This window comes from Saccostrea echinata, unplaced genomic scaffold (genome assembly GCF_033153115.1).
Source record: "Saccostrea echinata isolate AGI-Se365-2 ecotype Australia unplaced genomic scaffold, CSIRO_AGI_Sech_v1 ptg000034l, whole genome shotgun sequence".
Classification (NCBI taxonomy): domain Eukaryota; kingdom Metazoa; phylum Mollusca; class Bivalvia; order Ostreida; family Ostreidae; genus Saccostrea; species Saccostrea echinata.
In genome coordinates this window covers 4,496,287-4,509,954 of record NW_026889783.1, presented here as the reverse complement: position 1 = coordinate 4,509,954, position 13,668 = coordinate 4,496,287, and the positions used below count along the sequence as shown (strand labels likewise).

At 35.6% G+C, this 13,668-nt stretch overlaps 1 protein-coding gene across 1 annotated transcript; it reads left to right on the top strand.

Moving 5' to 3' along the window:
• The first annotated feature begins 168 nt into the window (after nucleotides 1-168).
• Nucleotides 169-12,058, top strand: LOC133199410 (DNA polymerase subunit gamma-2, mitochondrial-like). The gene is made up of 10 exons (XM_061335216.1): nucleotides 169-375; nucleotides 1,084-1,155; nucleotides 1,259-1,293; nucleotides 1,384-1,504; nucleotides 4,968-5,073; nucleotides 6,108-6,296; nucleotides 8,509-8,658; nucleotides 11,315-11,490; nucleotides 11,576-11,672; nucleotides 11,750-12,058. The coding sequence occupies exons 1-10, from the start codon at nucleotides 224-226 to the stop codon at nucleotides 11,801-11,803; spliced, it is 1,152 nt and encodes a 383-aa protein (XP_061191200.1). The 5' UTR covers nucleotides 169-223; the 3' UTR covers nucleotides 11,804-12,058.
• Nucleotides 12,059-13,668: the final 1,610 nt, after the last annotated feature.

Here is a 13,668-nt window from a genome sequence, read left to right as displayed (position 1 = left end):
CAATTGTCAAAAATTGTGTATATTTCAGATCAAGTTTAACGCATATCAAAGTACCAGGTATTGACAAATTTTATGATGTGTTATGTTATTGCAGGCTAAGTGTATGTGGGTTATATTAACTAATTTTAGAAGTTAATCCACAGTTTGTTTAAATCATAATACTGCATATTCTCCTATAGATAATGATATACACTAGTGCTATCATAATACATGAGGTAACCAAATGGGCAAGGTTACGGCAGAACAGTGGCCAAAACTGAAACACCTTCTACAACTCCGTGGGTTTGTTACTCAGAAGTCGGCAGACCACAGTGGAAGCAGCTATAAATTTGGACCAGCAGGGACTTTACTGAAGAGAAATATTAGACAAACATGGTATGTTGAGTAACAATGCTACCTTTTATGGTAAGCTAACAAAAATACTAATGTTAGTACAGAGTGTATGATTTATACCTTGGTTCAAGTTTATTTCAAATCATGACCTTCCAGGGAAGGATTGGACCCATTTGAAACTTTTATCCCTACTGGGATATTAGAAAAATGTGTTTAAAAATTTTCCTCTCAAGTGTAGCAGGTCCATGATTAGTGATAATAATATGCTAGCATCCTCAGTAAGTGCAGATTTTACTTTGTTTAAAACATTGCTGCATCAAATAGGATGGGCCCACAAAAAGGATATCAAAGTTTTACGTGGGATTTATATATATATTAAAAACTTTAAAAAAAATTTAATTCATGATCAGGTCCTTGATTAGTGATATACATGTAATTAAATATGCAAACATTGTCAGGTCCTGTAGATGCAACTTTTTGACTGCTGGGGCCACAAAAGAAAAACAAAGAAAAATCTTTGAGAGAATCTTAATCATAGTAAAATATTGGAAGTATCCTCAGGTTGTTTAGATTCAAGCTTGTTCAAATTATCACCCCTGGCACTAGGATGGGACTGATGTTTTGAAGAGTAAGCGTTGTGGCCCGTGAGCCTCTTGTTCTGTAATCTGTTAAATGTAAATGAATATTTCCACATATATTTCTGCTAGAGTATAATAATCTTTACTTATAAACATGGCCATTCTGTTATAGGTGGGACTGGGTGGTGATTAGACAAGATTGGAGGGTTTTCCCAGTGGAGGGAGGAATTCTGAAAACGGACAAGTAAGGTCAAAATTTTTCCAGGTGTTTTGTTTGTTGTTAATAGCAAATGAAAATATTACTACATTCTCCATGGTTTTAACCACCACTATTGTTTTTTAATCAGGTCAAGTAATTCTCTGAGAGAAAGTTTTCAAGAAGGTAAGACTGTATAAGATAATCCCAAGATCTACATTTTCAAGGGTAGAAAGCTCATTTCAGGCTAGTGATGTTTATTATGTATTATGACAGAGTGTTTGGATCATTTTGGGGACATTCACAAGATGTTTAACAGTGCTCTCCCTTTCTCTCTGGCTCACACTGGAGTCTGCTTCAAACACTCAGTAAAAGAACCTCATCATTTCCTCTTCGAGTGAGTATTGTTATGTATTTTATAAGTATTTTTAGCTCACCTGAGCCGAAGGCTCAAGTGAGCTTTTCTGATCACATTTTGTCTGTAGTCCGTCTGTCCGTCTGTCCGTCCGTCTGTCTGTAAACTTTTCACATTTTCGACTTCTTCTCAAGAACCACTGGGCCAATTTCAACCAAACTTGCCACAAAGTATCCTTGGGTGAAGGGGTTTCAAGTTTGTTCAAATGAAGGGCCACGCCCTCTTTCAAGGGGAGATAATAAAGAATTAGTGAAAAATTAATAGCATCTTTTAAAAATCTTCTTCTCAAGAACCACAAAGCCAGGGAAGATGAAACTCATGTGGAAGCATCCTCAGGTAGTGTAGATTCAAGTTTGTTCAAATCATGACCCCCGGGGGTAGGGCCGGGCCACAATGGAGGATCAAAGTTTTACATAGAAATATATGGGAAAAACCTTTAAAAATCTTCTTCTCAAGAACAGCAAAGCCATGATGAGTCATATTTATATGGAAGCATCCTCAGGTAGTGTAGATTAAAGTTTGTTCAAATCATGACCCCCGGGGGTAGGGCGGGGCCACAATGGAGGATCAAAGTTTTACATAGAAATATATGGGAAAAACCTTTAAAAATCTTCTTCTCAAGAACAGCAAAGCCATGATGAGTCATATTTAAATGGAATCATCCTCAGGTAGTGTAAATTCAAGTTTGTTCAAATCATGACCCCCGGGGGTAGGGCGGGGCCACAATGGAGGATCAACGTTTTACATAGAAATATATGGGAAAAACCTTTAAAAATCTTCTCCTCAAGAACAGCAAACCCATGATGAGTCATATTTATATGGAAGCATCCTCAGGTAGTGTAAATTCAAGTTTGTTCAAATCATGACCCCCGGGGGTAGGGCGGGCTACAATGGAGGATCAAAGTTTTACATAGAAATATATTGGAAAAATCTTTAAAAATCTTCTCCTCAAGAACAGCAAAGCCATGATGAGTCATATTTATATGGAAGCATCCTCAGGTAGTGTAGATTCAAGTTTGTTCAAATCATGACCCCTGGGGGTAGGGCGGGGCCCCAAAGGAGGATCAAAGTTTTACATAGAAATATATGGGAAAAACCTTTAAAAATCTTCTTCTCAAGAACAGCAAAGCCATGAATGGTCATATTTATATGGAAGCATCCTCAGGTAGTGTAGATTCAAGTTTGTTCAAATCATGACCCCCGGGGGTAGGACGGGGCCACAATGGAGGATCAAAGTTTTACATAGAAATATATAGGAAAAATCTTTAAAAATCTTCTTCTTAATAACAGCAAAGCCCTAAATAATCATATTGATATGGAAGCATCCTAAGGTAGTATAGATTTAAGTATGTCCAAATCATGACCCCCGGGGGTAGGGTGGGGCCCCAAAGGAGGATAAAAGTTTTACATAGAGATATATAGGAAAATCTTTAAAAATCTTCTTCTCAAGAACAGCAAAGCCCTGATTGATCATATTAAATGTGGAAGTATACTCAGGTAGTGTAGATTCAAGTTTGTTCAAATGTTGCCCCCCTGGGGTTGGGTGGGGCCACAATGGAGGATCAAAGTCTGAAATAGAAATATATAGGAAGATTTCTTCTGATGAAGAACTGCAAAGCCATGATTAGTCATTTTGATATGGAAGCATCATCAGGTAGTGTAAATTCAATTTTGTTCAAATGATGACCCCCAAGGGTAGGGTGGGGCCCAATAGGGGGATAGAAAATTTTACATAAGAACACATAGAAAAAATGTTTCTTCTCAAGAACAGAAAAGTTATGTTTAGTCATATTGATATGGAAGCATCTTCAGGTAGTGTAGATTCAAGTTTGTTCAAATGATGACCCCCGAGAGTAGGACGGGGCCACAATGGAGGATCGAATGTAACATAAGAACATATAGAAAAAATATTTCTTCTCAAGAACAGAAAAGCTATGTTTAGTCATATTGATATGGAATCATCCTCAGGTAGTGTAGATTCCAGTTTGTTCAAATGATGACCCCTGGGATAGGGAGGAGCCACAAGGGGGGGATCAAATTTTTACAAAGGAATATATCGGAAAATATTTTTAAAATCTTCTCAAGTACAACAAAGCCATTTGTTATTTTGACATGGAAGCATCATCAGGTAGTTTAAAATTCAAGCCCCCCCCCCCCCCCTCCCCCGGAATCTTTTCAATACTGAACTGATTTGTGCTTTTGCCTATCCACTGTGCTCAGGTGAGCGATGTGGCCCATGGGCCTCTTGTTTATATTTCCTCTTAGAGTGAGTAGTGTTGTTATGTATTTTAAAAGTATTTTTTATATACATTGTACTTATCAGTATTGTTACATATTAAGTTTTTTATATAGATTGTATTTTTGAGTATTGTTATATTTTAAAGCTATATATGGCATATCTGAGCTAAAAAATAATAACACGAGATTGAGTGTAGATAACCATGATATATGTTATTTACGTTTAAATTAAAATTTTCACCAATTTTGAACTTAAATACCTCATGTTTCCGTAGTCAATTTGACTTTAAACTGTGTCAGTTATTTACAGTGTAATTGCGGAGTCAGTAAATAAATCGGTTATTGTTTTAAATTTCTAATATCTTTGAAACGTGATTGATTTAGATTGTGTGAAAAGTCCTATCTTTATATGAAGTAAAGCTAGGGCTTTCATACTTCACATATGTAATCCTTATGACAAGACCTTTCTTTGGATACAATAACTTTGACCTTTTGACCTTGACCTAGGAGTTTGACCTACTTTTGAAAAAACTTCAACCTTGGCAATAACTTTTGAACGGTCGGTGCTAGGGCTTTCATACTTCACATATGTAATCCTTGTGTCAAGACTTCCTTTGGATACCAACAACTTTGACCTATTGACCTTGACATTGGAGTTTGACCTACTTTTCGAAAACTTTAACATTGGCCATAACTTTTGAACAGTTAGTGCTAGGGCTTTCACATTTAACATGTGTTTATTCTTTGTAACAAGACCTTCCTTTGCATACCAACAATTGTAATCCATTGACCTTGACCTTGGAGTTTGACTACTCTTGAAAAACTTAACATTGGCCATAACTTTGTTATGGTTGGTGCTAAAGCTTTCATATTTCACATGTGTATTTCTTTTGAGAAGGCCTTTCCTTGGGCACCATTAATATTTACCATGTGACCTTGACCCTGATGTTTTACTTACTTTTGAAAAACTTTAACTTTTTCCATATCCATTCAATGATTGTTGCTAGGGCTTTCATATTTCAGAGGTATATTCCTCAATATTTCTCGAGACAAGACCTTACTTTGGGTACCAACATATTTGATTTGCATTTGAGAAAGTTTAACCTTCACTATAAGTTGCCATACAGGGGGCATCAGTGTTTCACAAGCACATCTTGTTTTCATATAAATGTACCTGATACTCCATAATACTAGTAAATCTTTACAGTTCCAGAGAGCTGACCAGTCTGGTGACCTTCAGTTTCTGTAGACCTCAGTCCTCAGTCAAACAGTTTGACCAGCTGGTGACCTCTCGTCTTATGTGGTGGCGTAAGGTAAGACATGGAAAGACTATTTTATTTATGTGATGGTGTTAGTTAAGACATGGACAGACTCTAGTATTTATGTGGTGGTGTAAGGTAAGACATGGACATTCTCTAGTATTTATGTGGTGGTGTAAGGTAAGTCATGCACAGACTCTAGTATTTATGTGGTGGTGTAAGGTAAAACATGCACAGACTCTAGTATTTATGTGGTGGTGTAAGGTAAAACATGCACAGACTCTAGTATTTATGTGGTGGTGTAAGGTAAGACATGGACATACTGTAATATTTATGTGGTGGTGTAAGGTAAGACATGCACAGAGTCTAGTATTTATGTGGTGGCATAAGGTAAATCATGGACAGACTCTAGTATTTATGTGGTGGTGTAAGGTAAGACATGGACAGACTCTAGTGTTTATGTGGTGGTGTAAGGTAAGTCATGCACAGACTCTAGTATTTATGTGGTGGTGTAAGGTAAGACATGCACAGACTCTAGTATTTATGTGGTGGTGTAAGGTAAGACATGGACAGACTCTAGTATTTATGTGGTGGTGTAAGGTAAGTCATGCACACACTCTAGTATATATGTGGTGGTGTAAGGTAAGACATGCACAGACTCTAGTATTTATGTGGTGGTGTAAGATAAGTCATGCACAGACTCTAGTATTTATGTGGTGGTGTAAGGTAAAACATGCACAGACTCTAGTATTTATGTGGTGGTATAAGGTAAGACATGCACAGACTCTAGTATTTATGTGGTGGTGTAAGGTAAGACATGGACAAACTGTAGTATTTATGTGGTGGTGTAAGGTAAGTCATGGACAGACTCTAGTATTTATGATAATGTCTGAGGGAGATTAATTTGTTACAGTTTATAGCATCTTACTTCAAAAACTTTATGACTTCTGTAAACACTTGAAATTTTAATACGTTTTAATAGAAGGTTATTTGTTGATTGAGGATTTCATGTAAAACAATAAAAGAGCTGGAGATAAATAAACTGTAATGTTAACACCTCACATATAACACTCAGTCACCTCTGTCAGTTTGCAGGAAGTCCCTCCAGTTTTACAGAGAAAGTGTCAAAAGATGAGGAGAATGTCATACATATACAGTACGAGTTTCCTTGGGGACCTGATTCAGTGGAGGTCATAAAGAATCATGGGAGAAATTTTCTTGAATCCTCTTCCCATCCAGATATCAAGGAATTGATGTCATCTAACCAAATTCTAAAAGTAATTGAAATAGGCAATCATTTATGCTAAATTTAATTTAATTTAAAAAAACAAACTATTTTCTTGTCATTACATGTATAATCTGTACATGTATATTCTGTACATTTACTCTCTGTACATGTACATCCTACTACGGATATATTGAAATTCAGAGGACCATGCAAATTATTTCAATATATCCGTAATTCAATATATATGAAATCGACTGAAATGAAGCGGCCATTTTTAAAAGTTCAATCCCGATCTAAAATAAAGAAGAATAAACCCAAACAAATTAATTTGGTTATCTATTACAGTGAATAGATTGCATGGAATACTGTGTTTGATGGCTATGTTTGAGGATCTTGCATTTGTGATCCATTTGAAAAGACAATCTTCAACCTCATTATAATTCCCCGAATGCATTCTTTTACGTTTTGGAGAAAAATCACCAGATTTAAACGCTTCAATTACTGCTTGTATATCATCATAATTGTACTCGGGTTAATCCCAAAATCCTTAACTATTTCGGATTTAGGCTTTGTCTTCTTACCGATAGCCATAACTAGTTCGTATTTAGTGTCTTAAGACAGTTTTTCTTTTCTGTGGGGTTCCCATATTACGTCTAGCCTCAATACATCCGTATACGTGAAAACAAAGAATTCAACAGTGAATAAATTTTATTTTGTAAAAGCAGTATAAAAACACATAAGGTGAGAACTTATTAATTCACACACTTGTATATCAAGTGGTCAGTCAGGCATAATTACTGTCACCAACCGTAATGACAGCCGCCAGGGAGTACTTCAATATAACCGTTATGAAAACAACTCATTATCACCTCTGGGGACCGAGCGGTGGCTTCAATATAATGGATATTTCAAAATAGCCAATTTCATTATACCCATTATTTTAATGCAAAGAAAATGAGAGGCTAAAACTGGGGATTCATTTTTATTTGAAAATAAGCGGAATTTCAAAATAAGCGATTTCAATATAAGTGGAGTAAGCTGTATACTCTGAACACGAATATGCTGTACATATTACTCTGTACTTGTACTCTGTATACTATGTAATACTCTGTACATATATACTCTGAATATGTACATTATGAAATACTCTGTACATGCATAATCTGTACATAAACTATTGTAATAATCTGTACCTGTATACAGTAAAACTTGGTTATAGCGAAGTTCTGGGGACCTGAGAATTTACTTCACTATATCCGTAATATCTGTATAACAAATTCGTTAAAGTATACATAGCGACTTTGCAATATAGATTTTTTTTTTCCTTGAAGTATGACTACCAAATGTATTTAGGAAGTATAAAATATAAAATTTACCTTGGAGTTCAAATATGTTCGGATGAATAGTGTTCTAATATATATACTTACAAAGTAAATGTCAGTTCAATATTTTAAAAACTAAATTCTTTAAAAATTCGCTATAAAAGATGTAAATTTCGTTATTTTTAACTTCTAGGGGACACAGAATCAGTTTGCTATAACCATAAATTCATTATATCCGAGTTCGTTATATCTGTAATATTTTACAAGGAATTAAGAATTTTGCCGGGGATGAATTTGTTATATCCGTGTTCGTACTAAACGAGTTTTACTGTATTCTATACATGAATACTCTGTACATGTATACTTTGTACATGTATACTATGTAATATTCTGTACATGTATTTTCTGTACATGTATTCTCTGTACATGTATAATCTGTACAGGTATACTCTATACATGAATACTCTTTACATATATCCTCAGTACATGTATTCTATGTACATACATGTATATACTCTGTTCATATATACTCTGTACCTATATACTCTACATGTACACTGTGTAATACTGTGTACATGTATACTCTGTACACTATGTACATTAATACATGGTTTATGTATATTCTGTACATGTATTCTCTGTAAATGTTTACTCTGTAAATGTATAGTTATACAAGTATATTTTGTACATGTATTCTCTATACATGTATAATCTGTACACAATGTACATGAATACACTGTACATGTATATTCTGTACATGTACAGTATTCTGTACATGTATACTCTGCATGTGTTTTCTGTACATTTTTTTCTGTACATGTATACTCTGTAAATGTATATTCTGTACATGTATATTTTGTACATGTATATTTGGTGCATGTATACTCTGTACATGTATACTGTGTATATGTATTCAGTATTTTGTGTTTTTTTTTCCAGCCTTCTTATGGACAGGAGAGCTGTGTGCCTTCAGTGATCGAGAGCAATATGTTCCTGGAGGGAGGCATGCTGGCTTACATATTAGATGCTTACACAGAGAAAAAGACTTTCTCCCTGGACACTGAACATGAAGGCAAGGGAACAAGAACGGTAAGATTGCAGGGATTGTTTGGGGGGTCGTAGGGTCAAAGGATGTGGTTCCTGTGTTCTGAGAGCACTTGCACAGCACATATACCCAGAATCTTAAGTATATAATGGATTTGTAGCTCTTTTCATTTTAAAGTGTGGTGTAAACCAAATTAATTACAAAATCTCTGCCCTCCCCCTCCCCTTCTCCCAAAAAAAAATCTGGAATTTATTTTGGGATGTTCCTGTAAATCTTTATGATTCTTCCTTCCCTAGGGCAGATTTCCAGTGTCATCAGAATCTTTGGATAAATTTGAAAGAAACATATTGCTAGCAGTTGTTGAAAGTCCCCCTCCCCAAAAGGGGGTGGAAAAAAAACACCATCACACTTGACATTAGGTTGACCCACGTTAAAGTTTTAATTCTTTGTCCTCCCAGTGTGCCCTACATTTTAAATATTTTGCAAAGACAGACATGATGAATATATACATGTAATCTCATTTCAACTTTTTTGGTAAAGTTACATGTTAAAGAGAATTTTTGTTCTACATGCAATTACTTGAAGTCAGGGATCGACATTAACGGTTGTCCGATTGCCCGGGACAAGTGAATTCTCAGTTTGGGCAAATGAAATTGTCGACGTACTTGTCCGATCGGGCAAGTGAATTTTTCTCATACAAATGTACATATTTATTTAGTTTACATTAATTTATAAATAACACAATAAATTGAACACTTGATATCCACACGCACCTGACTGACAATGTTTTTGCATTCAAAATTCCTTGGTAGCGTTTCTGGGTTATATACCGTTCATTTAAAAATCGGGTTCGTTATTTTCTTTCATAGTAAATATACACTCTACGTCTAACAAAATTTTGTTAACTTCTTATTAGGAAATTAGATTATTTATTTACACACAGAATATAAGTAAAGTGTAACACGATGTATCCTGATCAAGATAAGATGTATGTTTCGTAGAAACTATCTTCCTTTAGCGTTGCTTCACAAGTTATCTCCGAAAGTCACAATTCACAAAAGGATCCTACCGAAAATAATTTTTTTAATGAATTTTATAAAAAGGAAACGGAAGGTTATTGCTGCATGAAATTGTGTTAAAAGGTTAAATTCACAAGCACAGTGGTATATATTTATGTACAGATGCAGCATCAAAATTTTTTCAGGTAGCTCAACTTGCCAAATTGACAGTAGTGTATTTGGTCACATTTTTTCTTATCATAACATATATTTACAGTAATTAATAATTTTCTTCTTTTCAAAAGTTCTTTCCTAATCCTGGGCAACAAAGTTTTGCATTCGGACATGTCAAAGTTTGAGATAACTTGCCCGAAGGGCAAGTGAATCTGAAAGTTAATGTCTATCCCTGGAAGATGAAAAAAAGCTTTGCTGGGATTGTTGGAGTCATATGGACAAAGGTCATGGCTTCTTCAAAGGCAGATTTCTGGTCTGTTTGGATGGATTGGGATGTTTATATTTGCTCTGTTTGTTTAAATCAAATATTTCAGCTTTTTTTGCTCACCAAAGCCATAGGCTCAAGTGAGCCTTTCTGAATGAAATTTTTCCATTTTCTGTTCATATCATTGACATTGTTGTAAACTTTTCACATTTCCATCTTCTCTAGAGCCAATTGGCCAATTTTAACCAAACTTGCAACAAAGCATTCTTGGGTGAAGAGGATTCAAAATTACTCAAGGGAAATAATTAAGAATAAGTGAAAAGTAAATGGCATCTTTCAAAAATCTTCTCAAGATCCACTGGGCCAGAAAAGATGAAACTTTTCTGAAGGCTTCATTACATAGTGTAGATATAAGTTTATTCTAATCATGTCCCTGGGGGGTAGAGTGGAATCAAAGTTTTGCATAGGAATATATAGGAAACCATCTTTAAAAACCTTCTTCTCAAGAACATCAAAGGAATGATAAGTCATATTGATTTGGAAGCATCTGCAGGTAGTGTAGATTCAAGTTTGTTCAAATCATGAGCTCTGTAAGTAGGGTGAGGCCACAATGGATGATCAAAGACAAGTAGGAAAAAATCTTTAAAAATCTTCTTTTCAAGAACAGCAAAGGCATGATTAGTCATATTGAAGTGAAAGCATCCTCAGGTAATGTGGATTCACATTTGTTCAAATCATGGTAATCTGGGGTAGGGTGGGTCCACAATGGATGACATAATTTTACATAGGAATAATAGAAAAAAAAATCTACTTTTAAAGAACAGCAAAGGCATGATTAATCATATTGATATGGTAGCATCCTCAGATTTTGTAGATTCAAATTTGTTCAAATCATGACCCCCAGCCTAGGGTGGGGCCACAATGGGGGATCAAAGTTTTACATCAGCAAAGGCATGATTGGTCATACTGATATTGAAGCATCCTCGGGTAGTGTATTTTCAAACTGTTCAAATCATGGCCCTTAGGATAGGGTGGGGCCACAATAGACGATCTCAGTTTTACAAAGGAATATATAGGGAATAATTATGCTGATGAAAAACAGTAGGGCCATAATGACTCATGTGATTGTTGTGGCCCAACAATGGCCCTCTTGTTTACATTTTGTACAAAATTAGTAAGATTTTGCAAATAGTGGGAAACTCACCTCCTATTGACAATTAGATTTATGTTAACTTATTACCAAACATTTTGCATTATTCATAGGTTCTGCAGCTTCATCCTGCTTTTGCCCCATACAACTTGTCCATTGCTGTGACAGAGAATGGTAACCCAGTTCTTAAACAGGTCATAAAACACATCACCAAGGAGATCCACGATGCCAACATCCTCTCTCTGGATGTCAGTTCCAGTACTGACTCCCTAGAGCACCAGTTTATTAGGTACATTTACTGTAGTTTACCAATGAACAGTTTACTGATTTTTCTGTCTCACTGCCCTTCTAGTTTATATATTTTTCATGAATAGGAATGATGAATTAGGGATCCCCTTCAGTGTAGTGATAGATGATACTACAATAGACATGGCCTGTATTGGTGTAAGGCACCGTGACAGCACACTGAAGGTAAGACAGAGGGAGTTTACTGAACAAACGTTGTTACTTCAAATGCTTGATTACACAACTACTAATATATTTTTCAGGAGAAAATCCATATCACTGAAATAAAAGATTTCATACAGAGACAAATTCAGTGAGGAGAGGTAAACAGAATTCCCATATACAAGAAAGGGCGAGTTCAGGAGTCACTTCTGAACTGTAAAAATTATTATTTGTAGTCTTTAGTAAAAAGCTGTTTTCGCATTCGTTATACATAAAGTACATGTGTACTAGTACTCATTCAAAGCTAGTGGATATGAAATTTACATTTACTGTTGGCAGGTCTGTTAAAGGTTGTAAAGTGACATGTTTTACGTTTTTATACAGAATTTCATTATTGTGTTCATGCTTTACATGCAAATAAATTTTGTAAATTACCAAATAAATTGTTGAAGTATAGATTAACTGTTTTGTCTCATTTTACAAAATGTAACACTACTGGTGACTTCTTGTTTTTTCACTGTTTAAGACTTTAACATTGAAGTTAAAGCGAGTTAATGTTTTGTCCTACATGGTGCACTGCAATATACTTTTACATTTGCTAATAATACCAACTTTTTGACCCTTGAAGAAGTACTAGAGGCCTCAAAATCTTTAGATATCTCTTTTTAGCTTGTAGTGAAGTCTGCATGTTGACAGAGAGTAATTTTTAGCTCACCTGAGCCGAAGGATCAAGTGAGCTTTTCTGATCACATTTTGTCCGCCGTCCGTCCGTCTGTAAACTTTTCACATTTTCAACATCTTCTCAAGAACCACTGGGCCAATTTCAACCAAACTTGCCACAAAGCATCCTTGGGTGAAGGGGATTCAAGTTTGTTCAAATGAAGGGCCACACCCTCTTCCAAGGGGAGATAATTAAAGATTAGTGAAAAATTAATGGCATCTTTTAAAAATCTGCTTCTCAAGAACCACAGGGCCAGGAAAGATGAAACTCATGTGGAAACATCCTTAGGTAGTGTAGATTCAAGTTTGTTCAAATCATGACCCCCAGGGGTAGGGCAGGGCGACAATGGAGGATCAAAGTTTTACATAGATTAAAAAAAAAATCTTTAAAAATCTTCTCAGGAACAGCAAAGCCCTGATTGGTCATATTTATATGGAAGCATCCTCAGGTAGTGAAGATTCAAATTTGTTCAAATCATGACCCCTAGGGGTAGGGTGGGGCCACAATGGAGGATCAAAGTCTTACATACAAACATATAGGAAAAATCTTTAAAAATCTTCTTCTCAGGAACAGCAAAGCCATGATTGTTCATATTTATATGGAAGCATTCTCAGGTAGTGAAGACTCATGTTTGTTCAAATCATGACCCTGGGGGTAGGGTGGGGCCACAATGGAGGATCAAAGTTTTACATACAAATATATAGGAAAAATCTTTGCAAATCTTCTTCTCAAGAACAGCAGAGCCATGATTGGTCATATTTACGTAGAAGCATCCTCAGGTAGTATAGATTCTATTTTGTTCAAATCATGACCCCCAGGGGTAGGGTGAGGTCACAATGGGGGATCAAATCTTATATAGGAAAATATCTTCTTCTCAAGAACTGCAAAGCCATGATCAGTCATTTTGATAAGGAAGCATCCTCAGGTAGTGTAGATTCAAGTTTGTAAAAATGATGACCCCAGGAGATAGGGTGGGGCCACAATGGGGGATGGAAAATTTTACATAGGAACATAGAAGAAAATATCTTCTTCTCAAGAACAGAAAATCATGTTTAGTTATTTTGATATGGAAGCATCCTCAGGTAGTGTAGATTCAATTTTGTTCAAATGATGACCCCCGGGTGTAGAGTGGGGCCACAATGGGATCAAAGTTTTACAAAGGAACATATAGGAACAAGATGTGTTTGTGAAACACTGATGCCCCTGTATGGCAACTTATAGCAAAGGTTAAACTTTCTCAAATGCAAATCAAATATGTTGATACCCAAAGTAAGGTCTTGTCTTGAGGAATAAACCTGT

Bases quoted from the DNA above. Each gene is read 5' to 3' on its own strand.
- LOC133199410 (XM_061335216.1), top strand. From the start codon at position 224: ATGGGCAAGGTTACGGCAGAACAGTGGCCAAAACTGAAACACCTTCTA. The intron at 1,156-1,258 runs GTAAGGTCAAAA...TTTTTTAATCAG, and splicing joins GGAATTCTGAAAACGGACAA to GTCAAGTAATTCTCTGAGAG. The intron at 11,491-11,575 runs GTACATTTACTG...TTTCATGAATAG, and splicing joins CTAGAGCACCAGTTTATTAG to GAATGATGAATTAGGGATCC.